Consider the following 25,860-nt stretch of genomic DNA (forward strand, 5'->3'; position numbering starts at 1 on the left):
ATTATTATTTTAGTCACAGATTTATATTTACTGATATATGAAGTGTTAAAGCCATTGATTATTTCCAGAATAAATAAATAAATATAAAAATATTAGCTCAATTTTAGCTGTTAATTAACTAAATTCAAGCTGTTATAACATTTAATATAAGTAGCCTTTGTACAATGATCATGTTATTAACTAAATTATTTTATCATGATTATTATTACTATTTTGTGCCACTGATTTATATTTACTGATATCTGAGGTGTTAAACCAATTGATTATATACAAATTAATGAAAAAAAAATCAATATATTAGCTCAAAATTAACTATTGATGAACTAAATATTAGCAATTAATCATAACTTTTAGCAGTAGTAGTAGTATTTGTACCATCATCATGGTTCCTATTAATAAAACTATTTTATCATTATGATGATTATTAATATTTGGTTTATATTTATATCACTGATGCATATCAGTGTTAAAGCTATTATTTCCAAGAGAATGAAAAAATATAAATATTAGCTCAATATTAGCTATTAATTATAACTTTTGGCAATAGTAGTATGTGTATCATCATCATGGTTGTAATTAATAATAGTATTTTATCATTATGATTATTATAATCTTGTGTCACTGATTTAATAAGGTCAACTAAATCCACAACACCTCTCAGCTGGGAATAACCTCCAAAATTGTAACCACTTTGTCTACACTAGTCTCATCAGTTTTACTGCAGGTTTGGACAAGCGAGTGGTAAAAACAATGGTGTTCTTGACTAAGATTAACTACCTACCAACCATCTACAATGTGAAGCTGTCGGTCTTGTCTTATCATGCGCCTCGGTCTTCCCTCGGCTGTGTTTTCCTCTGGTTTTCATGAATGATTGAGGTGTAGTGCTTCACTCAGAGGCTGCAGCAGAAAGTGCATTCAGCCCCGATAAAACAGCCTGTCAAGAGAAGAGAAAGACTCTGAAGGGAAAGAGAAGACAGACTGAAGGACCATCAAGAGCCAAAGGCCTCTGATAGGTCCTGTAGATGCCAGAATAATGCAAAAGAGGTGTAACAGTGTGTCCAACCCTAACGAGTGCACTTAAAAGTGACCTTCAGCAACACCTGCTGTCCCAATCGTATGCGCTCATGCATGTATGAATATTATACGCCCATCGAACTGTGTGCAGCCTGAAAATCCTCAACAGGAGGAGTAGAGGCCGTTCGTCCAGCCAAGGACATGGACACAAACAACAAGCGATCCATTAAAGCCCAGTGTGGCCCTTCACGAGAGGACGAGCAGACCGACATCTAATTACACCAACACACTCATGCCATTACTCCTCATAACACAACTGTGAGAAGCACACTGTGTATGTGTAAGTGTTTGTGGAGGTAAGTGTTGAACTGCTGCTGATATGAGTGTGTGTTAAATAAAATAAAATAAAATAGAAATAAAAAAAATACAAAATTTAAAATAAAATGAAAAATAATTAAAATAAAATAAAATAAAATAACTATTAAAAATGAATAAAATTAAATTAAATAAAAAATAAATGTAAAATAAAATAATTAAAAAATTTAATTTAAAATAACTTAAAAGTTAATTTAATTTAAAAAATCATAAAATGAAACAAAATAAATACATTAAATAAAATTAAAATTAATTAAAATTAAATAAAATAAAATAACAATTAGAAAATAAACTAAAAATACATTTAATAATAACAAAATTTTATTAAATTCCCCAAATGCATTTTAAAATGCACTTTATGTTAAGGAGCCTAAATAATATTGATAATTAATATAACTTGTTATAAAGTTTAACAATTTAACGGTCAGATTTATGTCTGTCAATCAATTAATAAATCAACTAATAGCCGCTTATATCTAAATCCTATTTTGCCTTCAGAACTGCCTTAATACCTTGTGGCATAGATTTAACAAGGTACTGGAAACATTCCTCAAATATTTTGCTTTATCACTTTTAACACTGTGTTTTCTTGGTTTACATGCAAACCAATAACCTGATGACATTTGGATTTAGTCATTTAGCAGACGCTTTTGTCCGAAGCTACTTATGATGATGTAAATCTCATTTGCAAAACTTAATAATAAGACGTAACTACTGTATCTAACTCAAGAATTGACTTTCTTATGTCCTTGGTTGCCATGTTAAATGAATAATTAAAATACAAGGAAAGTATTGCAACATGTCAGTGTAAAACTCATGGTCAATATTATCAGTGTTTATGTTGTAGTGTACTGTACCACTTCTACTTAAACGGCACAATATAAGAACACATTTTAATAAGTCTTTAGTTCTTAAAAAGTGTTTGGGTTTGCTGTACATTTTCTCCTTCTATACTGCAAAAATGCTGCTCTGTTTGGCTGAGATAAATCTGTAGTAAGGCGACGTTTGTGTCAGATATCACTTCAATAAACTGCTGGAAAGCAGGTTAATGTGTTTACATGCTGGGCGAAATTGGCAAGAGGTGACAAAAATCTACTCGGATGAAGGAAAAAGGGTAAATGCATTCACACGACCGTGCATTGTCAGCTTTTGAAGCATGTATGTACAGTGAAGGCACTCAATCATTACATTTACATGGACAACAATATTTCAATATAAACATGCCAAGATGAATCTATTATCTCAATTGTTCTGCATTAGGATTTGTATTATGTTTAGTCTTATGGAAAAGTGGGTTCGAACTAAGTCTGAAATTTCTTATTCTGCACTGTGTACTATTATATATGTTTTTTTTTTATTACCATTTAATATATAGGAAGAAAATAAAATGTGATTATGCTAATTTGGTTGAAGTCACAATCAAAATAAACCCAAATAGAATTAATACATGGGTTTTTCCTATTTTATATACACATTATAATCCCACTATTACAGTCATGTAGGACTGTACCTTGGCTCTGGAGGTCAAACAGCAAAAAAATAAGGTCTAGAATCTTGATGTGATTCTGGAGTCAGATGTAAGTTTCAGTAGTCAAACGCAGTAAGTAAATCATCAGCGTACTATCATCTCAAAAACATTGCAACAATTAAATGCTTTGCTTCCAGTGAAGACTTAGAGAAACTTGTTCATGCTTTTATCAGCAGCAGGGTGGATTACTGTAACGGCCTCCTCACTGGCCTTCCCAAAAAGACAGTCAGACAGTTGCAGCTGATCCAGAACGCTGCTGCCAGGATTGTGACCAGAACCAGAAAATCAAAGCACATCACACCTGTCCTCAGGTCTTTTCACTGGCTCCCAGTTACATTCAGAATAGATTTTAAAGTATTACTACCTGTCTATAAATCACCAAATGGCCTAGGACCTTAATATATTACAGATATGCTCACTGAATACAAACCTAACAGATCACTCAGATCTTTAGGATCAAATAAACTAGAAAATCCAAGAGTTCAGTCAAAGCAGGGTGAATCCACCTTCAGCTACTACACCTATCGCTGCTGGAATCAGCTTTCAGAAATGATCAGATGTGCTCCAACATTAGGCACGTTCAAATCAAGACTGAAAACACATCTGTTTAATTGTGCCTTTACTGAACGAGCACTGTGCTACGTCCGACAGATCACACTATTATGCGTTTCTTTACTTTTTCATTCCTTTAAAACACATTTTTATTTGTTGTTTTTATTTTCTTGTTTCTTTTAGTCTTTTTATGTAAAATGCTTTGAATTATCTTTGTGTATGATGTGCTATATAAATAAACTTGCCTTGCCTAGGACTTTTGGCCACATTTTCAGCAGCTTGACACATAAATTTGTCTCCATCATTGTCTGTTTGCATGTATAGCATGATAAATAATTAACTTGCATTTGAAGCTTTCCTAAAAATAAAAAAAGTCCTAAAAATGTATACGATACCATAATTACGATCAATTGTATATAAATTCTAGAAGTAAACATAAATGAAGAGTGCTACTTAAGGAATAGTTCACCCAAAAATGTATATTTACTCACTGTTTACTCACCTTAAAGTGGTTGCAAATATTTTTGAGCTTCTCTTTTTGTTGAACACAAAAAAATGTTTAGAAAAAAATGCAAAACTATTGACGTAGGAAATACTGTGGAAGTCAAAAGTTACCAAAAAATTTTCAAAATAACTTATTTTGTGTTTAACAGAAAAAAGAAACTCACCCAGGTAAGTAACGGATGAATAAATGATGACAAAATGTCAGTTTTGGGTGAACTATCCCTTTAATCAATCTATATCTACTACAGCCTGTCGAACTGGAACATATTAATATGACATAATAAATAAGAAACACTTTGACCCTAATATTGTCTTATTCAGAAGAAATAAATTAGTTAGATCACTGATATTCATTTAAACGCACCCAGTGATGAGCTCATCAGTGATTTCATTCGCACTTGTACCAGGCAACCATCTGGCATTATGGGCAGAGGCTGGAAAACAACACGCATGTCATGGGGAATGGCTCTCGAGTTTGTTGGCGGTGTGGAGACTGGGAATGGAGAGTGTTTTTCCAGTCACGGACTCCGCGTCTGTGGTTCGTCCACTTGAGAACAGCATGGCAACACGACTACGGTGCCCATTTTGAGGAGTGTGATTACGGCTTGCCGTTAGAGAGGAGTGGATGAGATGGAATCAGATGCCATCTGTAGAAATGAGGCCATATATGAGCAAGGACAAGAGAGACAAGGAAAAATAAAGACGAGCAGGTTAACACAAATCCGTGCGCGTGTATGAGAGTGTGTATGGGTGTTTCCCTGTACTGGTTTGCAGCTGGAAGGGCAAACGTTACTTGAAACATACTGGAATAGTTGGTGGTTCATTCCACTGTGGTGACCCCTAATAAATAAGGGACTAAGCCCGAAGGAAAAGGAATGAATGTTGAATGTCCTGAAAGTGAATAAATGACAGCAAATTGTGATTTCTTGGTGAACTATCCCTTTAAATGCTCTCCATTTTAAGGTGATTTACATTTACATGTTTTTAGGTGATCCATCAGAGCTGCAGCTTTCATTCACAAGTGCTTAAAGTGTGTGTAATTGGCCATCAGAGGAGTTATTCTTTATCCAAGCCACCAGTAATGAACTTTATAGGCCACTTTAACCCCTCTCTCATCTCCTGAAAAGAGCATCAGGACACCAGGATAAACAGATCATCAGACAGCAGGCGCGAATGACATGTTTCTAATGTGATGCCAGTTGAGATTGGATTCTTCATCAGGCCAATTACGGGCCCGCTGGAGGGGGCGAGCGCTGCAGTTTGGGACTGGGAGGTGGCGAGACGCTCACCTGATTAAATAGAGAAATGACTGAAGAATTACAGCAATTTGCTCAGCCGAGACACAACCTGAGCAGGACGCTGGAGTAATTAACAATTACTGCACATTCATCGCTTAGCGCAGATGTTAATTGAACATGCTATTCTTCGTAAAAAGGAGGACGGTGTGGACTGGTAGTTCAGATGGACCGGAGATATGTTATGCTGGTGCTGATGCCAGGATGCATAAGAAAGTATAGAAAAATTATTGAGTTACTGTATATCTACAGTTCCAATCAGGGGAGTAAAAAAATAAATAAAATAAATAAATGAGATAATAAGAAGAGATTTATTTTAGATGTCACTGCCTCAAAATTTGAACAATCATCATAAAAATTCATTTTAAAATTCAAAAAGTACAATTTTAAAAAGAAATTGCAATAAATACAATTACATATTTAGATTATATTTCTATTGTAATTTCATTTTTATAATTCAGTTTTTTGTATTAATATTATCTGTTAAGTAGTAATGCAATTTCGATTCTCTGTATGTCCTGTACATGTGGTTGAATTGACAATAAAGCGTGTGATCAGCTGAGGACAATAAAGAAGGAAGAAGAGACCCCCCACCTCCTAAAAAGAGTGTGTATGTATATATATATATATATATATATATATATATATATATATATATATATATATATATATATATATATATATATATATATATATATTAGATTAAATATTTAGCAGTTTAATAACATTTTAGTAACAATTTTGTATAATAGGTCTATAGCCTGTGCTTTGATGACAACGAACCTCACTGAAAATCCCCCGCAAACCCCTTTCCCACCCACCCACCCACCCCCGCGCACAAAAAGAAACGGATTTACGCAAATTACAGGGGTCGTCCCATTGAGCTCGGAAAATGAGGAAATCAGCATTCAAATCCTTGATAATAGCACATGATACACTATTAGATTTTAATCATGTATCTATATATATATTGAGTTCAATTTCAACTGAATGTAAATTTTTAATCACTTATGTTGACACTTGTTGCAGTTTTCCTCATAAATTCATCTAAAGAAATCTTTTTTCTCCTACTGCTACTTCATGTAATCAAAAGAAACGTCATCATAAAAGTGCCACCAATTTCTATTTCAATTGAAAGTATATTTTAATCACTAATTTTGACACTTTTCCTCCTAAATTCTTCCAAAGAAACCTGTCTTTCTCTACTGTTGCTTCATTTAATCAAATGAAACGTTATCATAAAGTGCTACCAATTTCTATTATGACTGAATATATATTTTAATCACTTATTTTGACACTTGTTGCACTTTTCCTCTGAAATGATTCCAAAGAAACCTGTTTTTACCTACTGTTACTCCATATGATCAAACTAAAACTGATCATAAAGTGCTACCAATTTCTATTTCAACTGAATGTATATTTTAACTCGCTTATTTTGACACTTATTGCAAAGTTTTCCTCCTAAATTTTTGCACAGAAAACCGCATTCCACCACACACACACACACACACACACAAAATTGTCAAACAAAAGATAAGCATACACCTCAAAGTACCTGCTAGACATCTATAGTCCCTCTGTCATTTCTACAAGAACAAAGTGCGCAGGCGAGAAAGAGGGATTTTTATTCGGCCGTTCAGCAGACCGAGGTGTTTGTTTATGGTTATGAGGCTGTAGTGTTTCGCTGGCACTCCAGTCATTTGAATAATGCATGTTGGCTAGTTTATGCATAAAGGACAAACACTTTGAGGAGCTGTGCGGCTGAGGAGCCTCGCGGGGACAGAAATATTGAAGACTTGTCCTGCAAAATACATTCAATATGCTCGCTGCCCCCGCAATGAGTTTGCAGCTGTTACGGAAAGTAGCATTATTGTAAATATTGGTTTTTATCTGCACATTTGGCAGGACTGAGGTTTAAAATAAACGCCAATTATGATAGTTCTACGATGTCTTCGTAACTGGAGTCTATGGGATTCAGATAGGAGAAAATGAGAACAAGGTAAAACTCTATTATGATTAAAAGATCCATAATTGCAACAGAGTGAATTAGAAAGTGTCTAAATTAAAAATAATAATTATAAAATTTCTTCCTAATGCACCTTTTGTATTCAGTTTGAAGAGATGAGTGGCTATTTGTTTTGGGACTGTACTGCAATGTATTTTGGGTTGATGTCTCCATTTTTTTAAAGAAAAATAATTTATCTTTATTCAAACCTCTATATGAGCCCCAAAATTGTACTTACTAAAGTTTACAAGATGTACTGATATTAGATTACTATTTTACTCCAACTTTACAGTAAAAAACAACAGTATTATTCATTAATTTTTCAATAAAAGATCTACTGTTTGTAATGTAGTAAATGTAGTATATAAATTAGCCGGCAGCTAGCTCTCTGCAACTCTTACATGGTCGCCCAGTCAGTACCTGGATGGGAGACTACATGGAAAGATCGGTTGCTGCCGAAAGTGGTGTTAGTGAGACTGGCAGGGGGCACCCAACCTCTGGTCAGTGTGGGACCTAATGCCACAGTATAGTAACAGGGACTCTATACTGCTCAGTGAGTGTCGTTTTTCGGATGAGACGTTAAACCCAGGTCCTGACTCTCTGTGGTCATTAAAAACCCCAGGATGTTCTTCGAAAAAGAGTAGGGGTTCAACCCCGGCATCCTGGCCAAAATTTGCACTCTGTATATCATGGCCTCCTAACCATCCCCATATCTTAATTGGCTTCATCACTCAGTTTCCTCTCCACCAATCAGCTGGTCTGGTGCAATATGGCTGCTGTCGCGTCATCCAGGTGGATGCTGCACACTGGTGGTGGATGAGGAGATTTATTTTAATAAATAAAAGTTTATTTGTTTAGTAGTTTGTTGTATTGTCAGTGTATGTGTTGTATTCCTACAGAATGACAGGAAATGAAACCAGAAGTTTATAGATTTTGTGCACTGAAAAAAAAAATTATATGACAAAAATCTCGACGACAAATGTTTTTGTCACTTTAACTTATTTTAATAAATTAATCAGGTTTCACTTCGATTTTAAGTTATATAAAGTTGCCTGAACAAGAACCTAGTAGTCAGTTTGATTGATGTAAGTTGAGGTGACTAGAAGTAATTTTCATTCAACTAAAATATTTAAGGCAGCAACACTTTTTTTTACAGTGTGTGTATCATGATCTGAAACAGTACTGTACACCACATATAAATATACACTGAAACAATACTGTAATCACATATAAATATATGACAACGAAAATATCATGGATTGCATATCCAATGTTTTCAAGTGCTAACTGGTGTATTTAAAGTTTACTGCATGCAAATACACTGAAAATCAGTATGCGTTACACTACAAATATTCTAGCAAAAATACCATAAAGAGAATTATGCTATCCAAATGCCATGTGTAATATTTACATGTAGCAGTCTTGCACTACATTATTATGCTCTAACATGCGCCATGATGCATCCCCCATTTTGTGTTCACGGTTGTACAGATGGGTGATTGCTCAACCATAAAATGCTTGTCATCAAATTGACATAACAGACAGGTAAGGACAGGTGTCAAACGTGCAGAATAAAGACAAAAGAATATTTATAACTCCCACTTGGAAGAAATGTTTACAAGGTGCAGACAGAAAAAATAATGGAGAGGTTTGCAGATATGAGACAGAGGGAACCAGCAAAGTATAATATTATTTATATAATTTTTTTTATGTATTGTAACTTATAATCCACATGGAGCGGTCTTTACTGTATATACACATATATATATATATATATATATATATATATATATATATATATATATATATATATATATATATATATATATATATATATATATATATATATATATATATATATATATATATATATATGCACTACAAGAAACAATATTTGCACTTTTATAGTAAATGTATTAGAAAATGTTATTTGACTAAAAGAAAACTAATTTTTTTTTACTATGAAAAATTTCCAAAATAATGATGACTTTCTTGCATATATGTTTACTTTCAGATGATAGAATTGACCAATGTTTCATGCTACATTGGTGTCAAATAGACTAAATTCACTCCTAATAAAACTGTCAGATGTGCTGAAAAGGCTACATATTTATATATTTAATTTTTAACACTCATATATCTTCAAAAATAACAACTCTATACAATTTATGACTTGAATGTTATAGCTAGAACACTTGTAAAATATCTGATAAATAAGTAAATAAATAAATAAATCTAATATACAAGTAGAATTTGAGTATCCCCTTACTAAACCTATGCATTTTTTTTACATTTACATTCATTCATTTAGCACACGCTTCTATCCAAAGTGACTTTTCAACATATTTATGCATCTTGTATGGGTCAGAATAGACCCAAATACATTATGAGAGGGTTCAAGCACTTCTATTTATATGTCAAAAGGAGAAAAAAATGCATTAGTCAAGCCATTCTATTGCTTGCATGCAGAGACGCAAACAAGCGCCACTTTTTGTGTTGCACGCACTGACACATAATTTCATGTATGAATAGATGAATGAGACACCATTGATATCTACTGTATGAAGCCAAATAAAAGGCACATACAGTACAGTACACACTATGAGTCCAGCCTGCACTACTGGCCCACTTCCCTGAAGGTTTCTACTTTTGTCCAGAACAACTGGGTTAGCAGAAATAACGATAAAGCAGAAGGAGGAGTGAAAAGATAGTTAAGTAAGAAAGATTTTTGAAAGCTCAAACCTGCAAAAACTGAGCAGGTTTATTAAGAATAGACGCAATATTATCACGGTCTCTTTAATTAGAGTCTCTCTTTTTATTTTTTTCCAGCAAAGTGTGAAATCTAGTCAACTCAGAGGTGTGAATGCCTCAAAGAGTGTCTTTTATCTTATCGAGGAAAATAAGAATAGAAGATGAGAAGCAAGAAAGGGAGAACAAAAAAAGAAGTGGCGCTTGGATCCTCTGGTCTGTTAATGGGCTGGACCGATGCGTCATTCCTCCTGGATTAGAATTCCGGCTCATATAAATAGGAGGAGTATTTTTATCCCTTGGTCTTCTCCTCCACCTCCTCCCCTCTTCCCTTTCCTTCATACTCTGAATAGTATTAATTGCAAATCATCCGTTCTGCCTAATAATACACAAAATAAAAGCAACAAACGCCATCAGAAGGCATTTATGATTTTGTCGAAAGCTCTGCAATCTTGGAGCGCAATGAGTTTGGGAGGACAAAAAAAAGGTCTTGAGATGATCAGAAGGGGCAAAATGAGAATGGGAGCGATAGATGGATAGTGCGGAGATGGCTGGCTTCAATGGGATATTTAGCTGCTGCCCAGATGGTCCGAGGGTGGGAATAAACAAAGCGTTAATCACCATTACAAAAGCACATCATGAAACATGCCACTGGGAATATTAATGGATAATAATAAGACGTTTTAGTCTTTAAAGATTTAATGTGATGACTGATATTTTGTACACTGTGAAAAATTCCATTCTTAGAGGTTTAGTCTTGTTTCTAGTCCAAATATCTATAGATATATACATCAAGAAGCCTTTTCTATAGCCTAGCACGAAAAATGTCATGTTTTCAGAAATAGTAAGTCATAATGAAGTGAGTTTGTCTTTAAAACAAGCAAAATAATCTGCTAATGGTGTAAGCAAAATAATGTTATTTCAAAGCAAAAACAAGTATATTTTTCTTACGCCATTAGTAGATTATTCTGCTTGTTTTAAGGAAAAACCAACTTATTTTTTAACTTCTTATAAAAGCAGGACAGTATTTTTTGCTTGTCTATAAAATGATTTAGGAATATTTAGATATTTGGAAAAGCATTTTTGCAGTGTATGATCCTGTTGGAGGTTTTTACATTATTTTAAGTGCCTACCAAATGTGATACAGATATCTAGTAAATATTCAGTATCATGGGTTTATCAAAAGTGGCCACAAACTGTAATGCAAAGGAAAAAATACATTTGGTTCCCACTGAAAAACTTTAAATCATGGTTACAGTCTTTGCTCAAACTGGGGGCTTTCGCATCAAGCCGTTAAAGGAATTTAGTTATGGGAACTAGCCAACTATTTTTTTATTTCTTGTGCCCTTTTTCACCATCAATAGAAGCATTCAAATGTCATGCCAGCTCACAAATTCATTCATACATTCATACATTTATTTTCTTTTCAGCTTAGGACCCTTATTAATCTGGGGTCACCCTGGCAGAATGAACCGCCAACTTATCCAGCATACTGTATGTTTTACGCAGCGGATGCTCTTCCAGCTGCAACCCATCACTGGGAAACACCCTACACACTCAATCACACACATACAGTACACAATGGCCAATTTAGCTTACCCAACTGACCTATACCACATGTCTTCGGACTGTGGGGGAAACCGGAGAACACGGGAGGAAACCCACGCGAACACTGGGAGAACAAGCAAACTCCACACAGAAATGCCAACTGACCCAGCTGAGACTCGAACCAGAGACCCTCTTACTGTGAGGCGATCGTTCTACCCACTGCACCACCGCGTCACCCCAGTTCACAAATGTGGCATTCAAAAAAATGTATTAACTAATGGACCAAGGCAACAGGTAAATGTCATAATGTATCTTAATGCTGTGAATCTTTATGTTACTTCAAAATACAGTGCCAAAGCTCCATAATCTGTAGCATGTATTCACCCAACCAACATGAACATACACCTCTTTTACTGTTAGTTTGACCATACTCAGTGGTAAATGTAATTTAGTTCAGCTATAAAAAAATGTTTATGCTATTTTAAGCTTCTATTTAATAAGTTTATCAAGCTTCAACTACTTGTTTTAAGCTTTACAAAGTTTACCTTAATATTTTTAGTCAGTTTGAATGATATAAGTTGAGATGACTAGAAAAGATCATTTGATTCAACTACAAAAGAATTGGATAGAAACTTTGTAATTAAAAACGTTCCTAGTCCAAATGATGCAACCATAAAGACAGTACTTCTGCCAATAGTTCCAGGAACTAAGCAACATTCCTCGGGTACGAAAGTCCCATATAATGGTTCTACAAAGAACCATCCACAGAAACTTCAGAATTGCACAAAAAAGTTCTAGAAGTGTTTGTTTTTTTGTATGTTTCCGATTTTAAAATTGGATAAAACAACAACAACAATATTTTACAATAACAATATATTATGATACAACATTTCAATGTTATTTAAACTGCACAGTCATTTTATTTTCGTTAAGAGTGCAAAAATGTATTTTTCATATGGGACAGTTTAATTTGTGTATCTTCAAATTAATAGAAATGAATAATTTCTTTTTTTTTTTCCTGTTTAGAATATAACTGAGCCTTTAATCGTCATTTATTAGGGATTTATAAAGCATAAATAGTCGTCACTATTTGATTTGAATAGTCATTTACTATTAATCATTTACTAACTCATTCTGAATAATCTTTAGAAACCACCAACTACTCTCAAATAACTGGTTTGTAAATGATGCGACACTTAATTTAGTAATGAAAAAACAATAATTAACAAATTATGAAATCATAAAGCACATTATACATGTATTTATAAGTCAAGAATACAGCATTTGTATCTGCAGTCATGAACTGCTTACTAACATCTGTTAATGCAGAGTTAATGCTAAACAGATAATGAATAACTATTGGCTAATGCTTAATAGATGATTCATAGTGTGTACTTATAATAAAGTGTTACCAGATATGGTATTATTTATATTTAACTATTAAGAATCTTTTGTGGAATAAAAATGTCCCATGATTGTTCATGTAACCATATATATATATATATATATATATATATATATATATATATATATATATATATATATATATATATATATATATAAGTATAACGGATGTTCTTAAATTCGGAAAAAATTCCCTGACAGATGATATGTTGTAACCATTGATTTACTTACACAGTAAGAACAATAATACTATGGCAGTATGGAACGCTAATTTCTCCATCCGGGACAATAAAGTGTATAAATTGTTAAGTATGAAAAGTTACCAACATATCTCAAAATTTGCTATTTTGTGGGAGCAAAAAACCCTTATATAGGTCTGAAACTAGTAGAGGCAAAGTAAAGGATGGGTGGAGAATCTGTAACCAGTTCATGTAGTGTCTGCTGCCACCAAGTGGCCCGAGTGCTCACATACTACACTGTATGCATTATCACAAATACACACATCTACTAAAATAAGAGATATTTCACAAATGCAAACACATGCATCATGTACACACCCAAATAGAAGGTCTTCCCAGAAACACATTTACACACATGGAGCTCGATAATGTATCATGCTGTATGATGGCACCTTAATAATTTACCCCTCCTCCTGCGACAGACCCGCATCGCTCCCAGAGTATAGTATCAATTGAAACTCCCATTCAAGATTCATGAGGCAAAAATTGAAGACATGTATTTTTCCATTAGCATGGATTAGGCTGGCTCGAGGTTTTGGCACGTGGGGGTCCGATAGCACAAATATACAGGCCTCCAGAGGACTGTGAACATCGCATGTATGTATTTTCACACCAAGAATGAACCCTGGCTGCATGACACATATGAATTAATCAGCATTGCCGAAGGGTGTTTATCCTTGGAAGTGCTCTCGCTTTCAGATTTAGACGTGTGGTTAGCTGTAAGTGAAAAAGCAGGTGATGGAAATTTCCCACCATGCCCGCAATCTGTCCTCTTCCCCCAGTAAACTCAGCAGATTGCATTTTCTGATAAGACAACCAGCCTCCTCCATTAAACAGCATTGCCATGACGCCTGAGGAATAGTGAGGAAACACTTCAGCATCCGCCTCGACACCTACCATTACTGTTAGTAGTGCTGTCTTACGCTGGAGGAACCATTCTGCTAATGGTAGCTAAAATCCATCATTGTGCTTTTCTGCTATTATGAACACAGTGTGTAATTACGCTGGCTTGACAAATACTTGGGGTTTCTAAAAGTGCCTTATCATTTCCAAGCACTTTTGGTTAAGTAAATGGTTAAAAAAGAATTATAATAAACTGCATAAATATCCCATCAACCAAAAGTTTGCCCAATTATTCAGACTACATCACTGTGGCTCTCTGATTGGAGGAATTGTGTGAGGAGAATCATGGGTAATGTAGTTTTTCGGCATGGTTATTAAAGTCACTCAAAATATTTTAGAAAACACATTGAGAGTAAAGATAACTACAGAGTACTATTTCTAAATTTAGGAGTAGTCATTTGTCAATCAATCAACGTTTATATATGGTACATCCCCACACCAGTAGGTGGAGACAAATGGCTTACGAATGAGTCAGTTAATGACTGAATAAATCCACTAATCAAATAAACAATTTACTCAATACAGATCAGGGCTCCACAATAAGGACTGCCCGATGGCTCGGCGGCAGCGTGTGAGACACTCTGGACATCTAGTCAGGATCGTTACTGGTCCTATTGTGCCAATGCTGCCTTGTCACTAAAATTTTATTTGCCTGCGACTATTTGTCAATTGCATGCGAATGCAGTCTTACAATCAAGAAACCGTTGGTGCTTTTAAGCCTTTAAATGCTACCTTGTGAAATCGGAAACGCCATTTTGCCTTTCAGTTCTGTCCTGTGATTCGAACGGTTGTGTGATTCAGCTACGTGAGCCACCCTTTGTTAAATTATTTAGAACTGCAATAAAATACTTGCACATTTTCCATACTGCTCTTTTTGTTTGCATAACACTTTGAATTCTGCTCATACATTTGTTAACATTCTTTGAATATTTAAATTCAAGATCCACAGACGTTATTTTTGAGGATCTTTATTTTCATCACAATTATCATTTTTGTATTTAAAGAAAAGTTATGCTGAATAAAAGTGTATGTATACAGTTATGTTTGGCTTGACACATTATTCAGAATATGTGGCGAAGAAATAGCTTTTTTTGGTGGGGCCAGAGAACATTTTAACCGAGGAAGTAAAAATAAGAACCACAGTAGAAAAAATCTTTAGCGTTGAACCCGGCAGATTCATGCAGGAATGAAACAAATGACTATATTTATATGAAACACTGAATTATTCACCCAAACCTATTTATTTAAAATCACCAATACTTTTCAGCATGTCTGAACTACCTTTAGGGTAAGTTTAATATTACAACAATGTATTAAAAAGTTTTTCTTTTGCGTTGAAAAATTGAAAGTAGATGACACAGATTCAGTTAGCACAAATGCATTTTAAAATTGTTTAGTCTGAAAAATATTTACTGTGTTTAAAGGTCTGATGAACGTCTTAAAAAAATGTCTTTATCTGCTGAATGAACACTGATTCATTTATTCACTCATTTTTCTTCGGCTTAGTCTCTATTTCAGAGGTCACCAGAGCGAAATGGATCAGTGTCCAGCATATGATTTATGCAGTGAATGCCCATCCATTTGCAACCCAGTACTGGGAAACACCCATACACACTCATTCTCACACACACTCATACACTACGGACAATTTGGTTTACCCAACTCACCTATAGCATGTCTTTGGACCCACACAAACATAGGGAGAACATGCAAACTCAAAAATGCCAACTGGATCAGCCGGGACTCATACCAGCAACCTTTTTGCTGTGAGGTGACAATGCTAACCACTGAGGCACTGTGCTACCCTTGAATGAACATTCTAAACTAAACATATTAAAGCATTCTAACCTCTATTTAACTTTAATTAAAACTTTAGTTGTAGCGTCCACACTGTACTTGCAGTTTCAGAAAATTTTCACCCTGGCTTGAGCTTTCAGAAAGTTTCTGTTTCAGTCACCCGATACTCCGTTTTTGTGTTTTGTTCGCGTTTTGAAAATACCAGAGTTCCTGTGAACAATGCCTAATATATAAAAATATTTTTTACCCAATTTCTGTTTAACGGAGAGCAGATTTTTTTCAACACATTTCTAATTTCTCAAAATTCTCACATTTTAATAACTCATTTCTAATAACTGATTTATTTTATCTTTGCCATGATGACAGTGAATAATATTTTACTAGATATTTTTCAAGACACTTCTATACAGCTTAAAGTGACATTTAAAGGCTTAACTAGGTTATTTAGGTGAATTAGGCATGTTAGGGTAATTAGGCAAGTTATTGTATAATGATGGTTTGTTCTGTAGACTATGGAAAAAATATATAGCTTAAAGGGCTAATGATTTTGACCTCAAAATGTTTTTAAAAAAATTAAAAACTGCTTTTATTTTAGCTGAAATAAAACAAATAAGACTTCCTCCAGAATAAAAAACATTATCAGACATACTGTGAACATTTCCTTTCTCTGTTAAACATCATTTGGAAAATATTTAAAAAAACAACAAAAACAAAAACAAAGGGGGCTAATAATTCTGACATCAGCTGTATGTCTTCCAGATGTAAAAACAAGTATGTTACGTTTTGTCAGTTTAATGGCGAATTCAGTTTAGTGGAGAGTTCAGTCGTACAAAAAAATTTACGATTTTAGAAAGGAGGTTTGGCACCCAACCCCGCTCCTAAACCCAACCGTCATTAGGGGATGAGCAAATCGTAATAAATTGTACGAATGACATCGTGCGAATTCATTTGAATTAGCCACTAAATTAAAAAGTTATGAATTGCCTGTGTTGGATTGTCAGGGTTTTTTTTCAGGCAAAATGTAGTCATTATAAAAATTCATACAATCCAGATTTCACATCAGGTTTGTTCGGTTATGCAAATTTGCCACATTCATCTACATCAACAGCTCTGCTTGAAAGTGACTTCCATGTGGCCTGTACTTCAAACAAACCCACACCACTGATACCAGACCTTTTGCCCACTTAATCATGAAATTTATCTAACATGACCACATTTAACTACATTTTTTAAATACAACACCTGCTATTTATCCATCACTTAAAAACCTGGTAATTGCTCTAGTCGACTTTCCTCAGCTTGCGTCACAATCCACAGGAGATTAAGCCCAGTTAATCAGACACTGTCAAAGGAAGGACGCTTCGCCCCTTATACCTTCATCCACAGGTGCAAGGTCATTAACGCTGCTAAACGACTGTCCCACACACACGCGCACAACCAGATGTTAAAAATCCCACTCTCTCTTCCTTATATGCCTTTTTCCTCCTTCCTTCTTCCTACGTATTCACTAAAACAAGAAATCCATTTGAATGACTCCACTGCGACTGCGGTGTTAGAAATATGCAGCTTTAATTCCGGAGCCCCTGAGCCTTTATTGCCATTTACATCCTCATTACAAATGACCAGGAATCCATTAGGTTCCTGTCATCCCCCGTATCTCATTAAGATGGCCTCTATCTCCTGAAGGCCCGGCCCAGGGACAAAAAGAAAGTCAAGATCAAGCACCTTTCAGGAGGATGCTCACATACTGATGAGGCGACAGGGTGCCGCCACTGGCCCTCTATCTGTCTTTATTTGCAAAAGGAGAATTCCTTGGATATATATACTGTGGATATTGCCATGGCAGGGAGCAAAAGGTGAGTTTTATGAAAAGCACATGAAGGGAATGGGTTGACCTGTGAGCCTACAGGGACACAGTTGTATAAAGAACCAGTTTTTCCACTTTCATAATGTAGAGTGAGTACATACTGTATATAGATAACCTGTTTAATTCAGGCTATTTGAACTCTTGTCCCTAAAGAGGAAAGTAGTACTGAGATGTAATAAGGGGTATTACAAATTACTCAACATTTCAATATGGCAATATAACTGGCCCATGAACAATTCTTGCTTGTCTTAAAACTTTTTCAGAACTGTAACAAGGGGTGATTCAGTCATACCTAATGTAAACACGGCTGTCATTAATAAAAGTATCAACATGTGGAGCTTTCTGGATTCACAGAAGCTTTGGAAATGAAAGATCTGAAACAGGAACATTAGGACCATTGTTATAGTTTATGTCCCTCAAAATGGTCTATAGATTAAAGAAATGGCTAAAAGTGAATCGAGTAATCATGTGTCATTCTTTTCTCTTGTTTTTTTTTTTATTTATATTTTTTGTTGCATGTAATTTTACTGATATTTTATGTGTATTAATGTGTTTTTTTATTATTTATATATATTTTGTTTATTATATGTAATTAGATTTTTTTTGCCTCATGTTTAATGGGGTATATGCACACAAACTTTACATTTCAGCCACATTTGAAGGTCTGTTTTCTTTAAAAATCAGTGATCTTCACTGCCAGATAGATATACGATATAAAGTGGGTCTCAGACCAGACTAGAAGCACTCTATTAAATTTCATTTTCCTCACCATGTCTTTAAAACGTGACAGTTTACTTTACCCCAGTATTTTCAATTGAGTTCCTGTGCTCGCCTGCCGATCCTGACAGCGCTATAGTTTACACTGTCTTTCATCTTGTTTTACGCTTGAACAACTAAATGAATGATTAAGTTTATTTAACTGAATGTATTGTAATTACACTACAACATTGATGCTGTAAAAACAACCTTATGAAATTGAAAGGTCACATTAAGCTTTTATCATTGGCTGAAAAACAATAGCTGTGCATATAGCCCATTAGTTTACATAGAGAGGGCGGGGCTTATGTGATTGACTGCAGCCGGCGACCAGAGGCGGTCGATATAGGAATTATTTGGCGTCATTAGAATAAAACTAGCTTGGAAGTGACATTATAAAGTAGCATCACTTAAAATATATATAAGAAACATTTAGATAACTATGATTTACCACAGTTAAAAGAGCAATCTTACTCAACAAAAGTGTCCAAAGGAGGTAAATAATGGGTCATCACGTTCCTCTTCCTCCGAGCATCTGATTCCTGCACCAACAAAATGCCCATCAATCACAATTAAATAGTATGGAAGTCTATAGAACTGAAATATTACATATTTTTCATATTTATCAGGACTCTGACACGTTGATAGATGAGCAGAATATTTGATATAAAGTGTGTACACAATACAACACAATATTGATGTCTCTTGTAAAACAGCACGCGTGTCTGAACTGATTGGATTCATATAACCAAAGAATATTACTTTTTGTATGTATATGGCATATAGATCACAATCATAAAATAAACAAACATATACGTTTTATTTATGTTCAATAAATTGAAAAGAAAGCGTTAGGTAATGAGCATTTATACTCCAGTACACATTTGAAGCCTCAAAAGTAACATTTCTAAAGTGTATCAAGGCATATAATCTGAGTTTAAAGATTATATACTTTTTATTTAGACGTGTTTTTACCCAGTGAGCAACTTTTATTGTGTTAATGAAGAGATCTGACGGAAAACTTGACTTTCTCTCGACATTTCATTGTTCACCTGTTATTTTTAAGCGATTTTCATGGATGTACCAGAGATACCTTGTAAATTACTGCTGATTTAAATTTAAATCTATATTACTGTTCAAACACTGACCTGACGGAGCTTTTCTCCTGACCAGCTTGTATTGATGGAGTGACTAATAACACCTCATTAACTCCAGCTGGGAAGTCCAGTGATGTGTGGCCGCCATCTTGCGGCTCAGACTGGAACACGTACTACGTACAGTACTGTACTAATGGATGGTCTTTATTTTTACTATTATAAAATACTTCGTTTTAGTTTCTTTAAAATGTGTACTAAACGTTTACCAAAGGTACAAATCGCCATTATTTATTTTAGTTAACTTGGCTAGATATAATGACAATCAATTAACAGCATATTCGCAATTAAAACTTTAATATGCCAGCACAGTTTTACAAACAGTAGATTAAATTTATCAAACAATTAGTGTTTCTTCATACATTACTATTTAAATTCATAGATATAAAATCACTATAAAATGTTGCTCTTTAACAATAGTCACTGTAAAAACTGTGGGATTTCAAACATTCACATGCTGAACGGCTTTTGCTACACTGCTTGGTAGAAAAGAGAAGGAAAAACTCATCTAACCAATCACACAACCCCGTTGAGAGCCGTTTAAACCAGTTTAGACACAGTGTGAACCTGAACCTATAGCAATCAGGTTTTCTCTGCAAAAATCAAGACTGGCTTCAACTCCAAACTGTTATTCCATCATAAAAATAAGACCCATTTTGGCATTAGATAATAAAAATTAAAAAAAAGATTAAATAATTCAGCTGTTAAATTATGTCTGCAAATGGTCCGGACAATAACAAAAGTGGATGCGATTTAACATGTAGTATTTTCAAATTAGCATCAACAACAACAACAACAACATCCGTGTCTCCTGCAAACATTCTCAAGTCACACATAATCTAAATTGACAAAAATACAAAATAAAATGGATCATGAACACATAATGGACTTTGCATAAAGCGTACTCTTATGTAAGCATATTTTCTTCGGTGTAGATCCTTTAGACTCTCTTTTTGAAATGATCCTACGGCTTAACAATCATTGAAGCCCAAGATCGAGTCCAGCTTCACTTCTGATCCAGACTCCAACTTAATCACTATTTCATCTTAAAAATAAGACCAAATGTGGCATCATATATAAAAGATGAAATAATTAAGCTGTTAAATCATGTCTGCAACTGGTCAATAAACTGGATGTGATGATTTAGCATGTACTGTAGCATGTAGTGTCTTCAAATTAGTATCGCAACCATCTCATCCTTCAGACATTTCCTAACGGCTAACATCTCCTAAAATAACAAAATACAAAAAGGACAGATAATGAAATGAACACATAATGGACTTTTGATGAAGCATACTGTATGTAAGCATATTTTCTTCGGTGTAGATCCTTTAGACTCTCTTTTTGAAATGATTCTAAGTCTTAACAATCAGGTTTTCTCTGCTCAAACTTAGCCCATGATCGAGTCCAGCTTCATTTCTGATCCAGACTCCAACTAAACCATTATGTCATCCTAAAAATAAGAGTAAATTTGGCATCAGATAAAAAAAAATGAAATAATTAGGCTGTTAATGATGTCTGCAAATGGTCCGGACAGTAACATTAAAGTGGATGTGGTGATTTAGCATGTAGCATCTTCAAATTAGCAATAAAACCATCACGTCCTTCAGACATTCACTATAGACTCACATCACCCAAAATAACATAATACAAAAAGAGCGTGAAATGAACACATACTGGAAGCGTACGCAAACATAATTTTTCTGGATTACTGGTGAGTTAATAAAGGCATTGTCCCGTCTCTGTCCCGGGACGATCGAGTCTCTGCATAGTGGCGAAGGGTCTGAAGACAGTCTTTAAGGCACTGTGACATGGAAAGGGCTTCCGGGCACCATTTCTTCCCCCCATTTGACTATGAGGATGTAGTCTCCTTTCTCCTTCACCGTGTATGTGACGTTGTACATTCGGTTGCCCATGTGTTTGACATACACCTCCTCACAGGGCGTCTTCGGCCCATGAACTCCCACCATTAGCATGTTTGTCCCTGACGAGAAAATAAATGCATTTATACAGTCATATATATATATATATATATATATATATATATATATATATATATATATATATATACTGTTTTTTGTGATTTAGGGTTTTATTCAATAAATATCAGATTTCCCAGTACTGGGTTGCGGCTGGAAGGGCATCCGCTTCGTAAAACGTGCTGGAATAGTTGGCAGTTCATTCCGCTGTGGCGATCCCCTATTAAAAAAATGGGACTAAGCCGAAGGAAAACGAATGTATGAATAAATAATTACCGGCAAAATAAAAAATGTAAATGCGATAACCAAATATCGACATGAGTGTGTCTGTGTGTGTAATATATGTATGTACAGTATGTGTGTGTACTTTTATGTACTTAAGTACATGTGTACGTTTATTATTTTCACACATTTTAACTGTTTCAACTAAAAACAATACATTATGCATAAGCTTGTTGTGAATACAGCTTAATAAATGCATTAAGAAAAGTTTGACAACGCTTACATACACTGGAATATAATATTCATTCATTCATTCATTTATTCGTTGCTAGAAATGATAATTATTTGTATTATTTATTAAAATACACATTACAGTGCGTGTACACCTACCACAACCCCAAACCCAAGCATCATAGTAAGCATTGGGCTTACAACCATAGACATTTAATAGATGTCTCTGGTTGCGAGTTGCGACATCATTATCTTTTTTTCTTCTTGTATTTTCACATTGGTTGGTATCTAGCATTTTGGTGCATTACTGCTGCGGAGTGTAAATTTAGAGACTAAAGTAATGGACACTACTCGAATATGTACTACATTTGAATTAGAATTTACTACTCAACCGTATAGAAGTATACGATTTCGGGTGCAGCCATGCAGCAGGTCACGTTGCACATGCACACTTCAATGTGCGTAGTTGTGTACATGACATCACTGTTCTACAGGCCGCAGCAATGACTATTTGGATTTATCAGGGGTCCCCACAGCAGAATGAACCGCCAGTATTTATGAAAAAAATGTTTTTTATATGCATGTTTTTGTCCTAACTGAGAATGGTTAGCGCGTTACCTGCTTTACTGCAGTCCACAGTGAATGTGTTTTTCTGGCCAATAAAGGCTTTGGAGAGGCCTGCCCCCCTGGAGACCACCTTACTGGCGTCAGATGAAAACTTTGGCAGAGTAGAGAAGGATCCGGCCACAGACGAAGACTTTGTGACCGTTTCCACCAGAACCGATGAGGTTTCGTGTAGAGAGTGGCCACCAGACAGACGTGCACCTAAAAGAGGCAGTTTGAGTTTGTTGACAACTTACAGTGTTGATAATTTTATATTTTGAATTTTAGTTTTATCTTAAAACTAATTTATTTTTATCATAATACTAATTTTGGTAATAACTGAGTATGGATGAAAAACATTAACAATATAACATAAAATAACAAAGTGGAAATAAATAAAGATATAAATAAATACATTAAATTCATATTATACTGTATATATTTATTTTAAAAAATCATAAAATATTTTTAATTTAATTAAAAAATATAAAATAATGAGTTCATGAATATAAAAAATATAAAATATGTTAAATAGTGCATAAATAATAATATAAACTGCACAAATAGTATAAAAATGGTTTCAGAAACTGTCAGGTGAACTATGAATCAAAAAAATGTTCTTTGGCAAACTGGCACATCTACATGTACGTGCAAGACAACTGTAAAATAAAATAAAATAAAATAAAATAAAATAAAATAAAATAAAATAAAATAAAATAAAATAAAATAAAATAAAATAAAATAAAATAAAATAAAATAAAATAAAATAAAATAAAATAAAATAAAATAAAATAAAATAAAATAAAATAACACTGTCTCTGTAAAATCTGAGATTTCAAAACCTGCCAGATGTGTTTTCTTAGCTTGTACTCACACATGTCTTTCCTCAACATTTTAGTTCTGTGGGTACATTTATAGTGGTGTAATGCTGTGTGTTTGGTGACTCACCAGAGACTTTGGCTTTGAATGGGCTGCCCACGATATGCTGCGGCCCTCCATATTTGATGGAGATGAGGTAGCTTCCAGGAGCCATGGGTGTGTAGGTGACCTTGTATCCTTCCGGACACTCCTGACAATCCATCTTCACCTTGGACGGGCCATCAATAGTGACCGACAGAGCTCCTGACCCCGCATTACACGTGTTCACAATGAAATCTGATGGTACGCCTGAGACAGAAGACAGTAAACCAATGAGTTCATTTGCATTTGGATTTTAACATGCATTATCTGCTTTATAAGTTGTGACATATTGTTTCCAGATCCAAGCTTCTACTCAAATGAATTGAGAGATGAGCACTGTTTAGTCATATCACACATTAAAGCAAATCATGGTGCTCATTACTGTCTAATATTTTGCATTAATACTTTACCCATTTATTAAAAATGAATTACTGTCTGACCATAGGAGATTAGACTTTTTGTTAGGATAAAAACATAATAATTTTGTACAGCACACTTTGCATATATTTTCCTGATTTATTGTTTGATTTTGGCATCTGATAGACCAAGAATCCTAACTAACAGACTGTCTGTTTGTTGGTGTCATACCTGTCGTTCCTCCCTCCAGTCCAGGCCCAAAAGCAGTCACCATTCCTGGATCTCCTGCCTGGCCAGGTTCCCCTACTCGGATCTTGAAGGGGCTGCCTGGGATGTGGCTCCCATTAAAACGGACATCGATGGAGTGGACGCCGTTCTCCCGAGGAATAAACCGTATGGCGTGTTTATCTGCACAGACACAGCCATGCAGTGTTAAGTACAGTAGATAAAATGCTATTTAAAGTAGTTTTTTTTTAATGGTACATACATTAAACAGTGGAAATAAATAAGAATAACCTTTAAATACATACAATTTATTTACACTGTATATTATTCATTTAAGATATCATTTAAAATTATAAAATATAAATAAATATAGAAATAAAAGTATAAAATAATGAATTCTATATTATTTATATAATTATATATTAAATAGTACATAAATAATAGCATAAAATGCTTAAATAGTATAATAAAATTGATAAACACTATATATTTATTAAAGTTACATATATTAATAAATATACATAACATCATAGAACTATATTATAGATAAAAAATAATTCTGCTGTATGTCATTAGTTTAATATATTATTTTAATTAGAAAAAATATCATCAAATATATATGTATATTAAAATAAAAAACAAAAAAAATGAATTTAGGAAGATAAAATAAATTATATAATACAATAAAATATTTAGAATAAAATAGTAAATATATGAAAAATATATTAAATAGCATTAAATAGTACATATATAATACTATGAAATGCATAAACACTTTATATTTAATATAATTATATATAAATATTGATAAACATACATAATATCATAGAACTATAGTATAGATAAAAATAACTCTCCTGTATATTAATGATTTAAGATATTATTTAATTATTAAAATAAAAATATAAAATAATGAATTCATGAACATAGAATACATGTTATTATATAATTATATTATCATATTATATTATATTATATTATATATTATAATATAAATATATATATTAAATAGTACATAAATAATAATATAACAGTTTCATAAACACTATACTGTATATTTGATCCAATTATATATAAATCTTAATAAACATGCATATGACATCATATAACTATATAGATACAAATAATTCCCCTAGTGTTTTTCATGCATGACTACAGTATGTCCTCATATGCTCACCGTTGTCCAGCTCAGTAATATAACACTCCTCCACTGCTCCAGACGGCGTGTGCACCTTAGCATCAATTGCACCTCTCGCTCCGTTCAGCTGTACAGCAAATGAGGCTTCCTGACTCACCTTCAGGCCCATTTCCTGCACACAGACAGTCAGACAGATTCATAAATCAACTTGTCTTTTAATATATCGTCTAATCTTCAGAAGTTTAAAAAGTGTGCCTTGAAATGTACAGCTTTGTTCGATGTCTGATGTTATAATAACATGAAGAAAGGGCGGGGCATGTAGAGTAGCCCCTGCCCTTTTTACTAAAAGCCAATTGCATTTCATTTATTTAATCGAGATGAAGTGTATCAGACTTATGATAAGCCACAGACTATAATAACAATGCTGAATCAGTGTTTAGTTCAGTGTAGATTAGT

The 25,860-nt window shown here is 34.1% G+C and overlaps 1 protein-coding gene across 10 annotated transcripts in view; it reads right to left on the bottom strand.

Moving 5' to 3' along the window:
• Positions 1-19,969: 19,969 nt before the first annotated feature.
• The window catches only part of flncb (filamin C, gamma b (actin binding protein 280)), a 63,419-nt gene continuing 57,528 nt past the window's right edge, over positions 19,970-25,860 (bottom strand). For all 10 annotated transcript variants that reach the window (XM_056455917.1, XM_056455916.1, XM_056455915.1 and 7 more), the window contains 5 exons: positions 25,444-25,576; positions 24,273-24,449; positions 23,673-23,891; positions 22,740-22,946; positions 19,970-21,673 (listed from right to left, as the gene is read on the bottom strand). In XM_056455917.1, coding sequence (XP_056311892.1) covers positions 21,486-21,673; positions 22,740-22,946; positions 23,673-23,891; positions 24,273-24,449; positions 25,444-25,576 — 924 coding nt within the window. In that variant the 3' untranslated portion in view covers positions 19,970-21,485. The remainder of the gene's footprint in view (positions 21,674-22,739; positions 22,947-23,672; positions 23,892-24,272; positions 24,450-25,443; positions 25,577-25,860) is intronic.

Source organism: Danio aesculapii, chromosome 4 (assembly GCF_903798145.1).
Source record: "Danio aesculapii chromosome 4, fDanAes4.1, whole genome shotgun sequence".
Classification (NCBI taxonomy): Eukaryota; Metazoa; Chordata; class Actinopteri; order Cypriniformes; family Danionidae; genus Danio; species Danio aesculapii.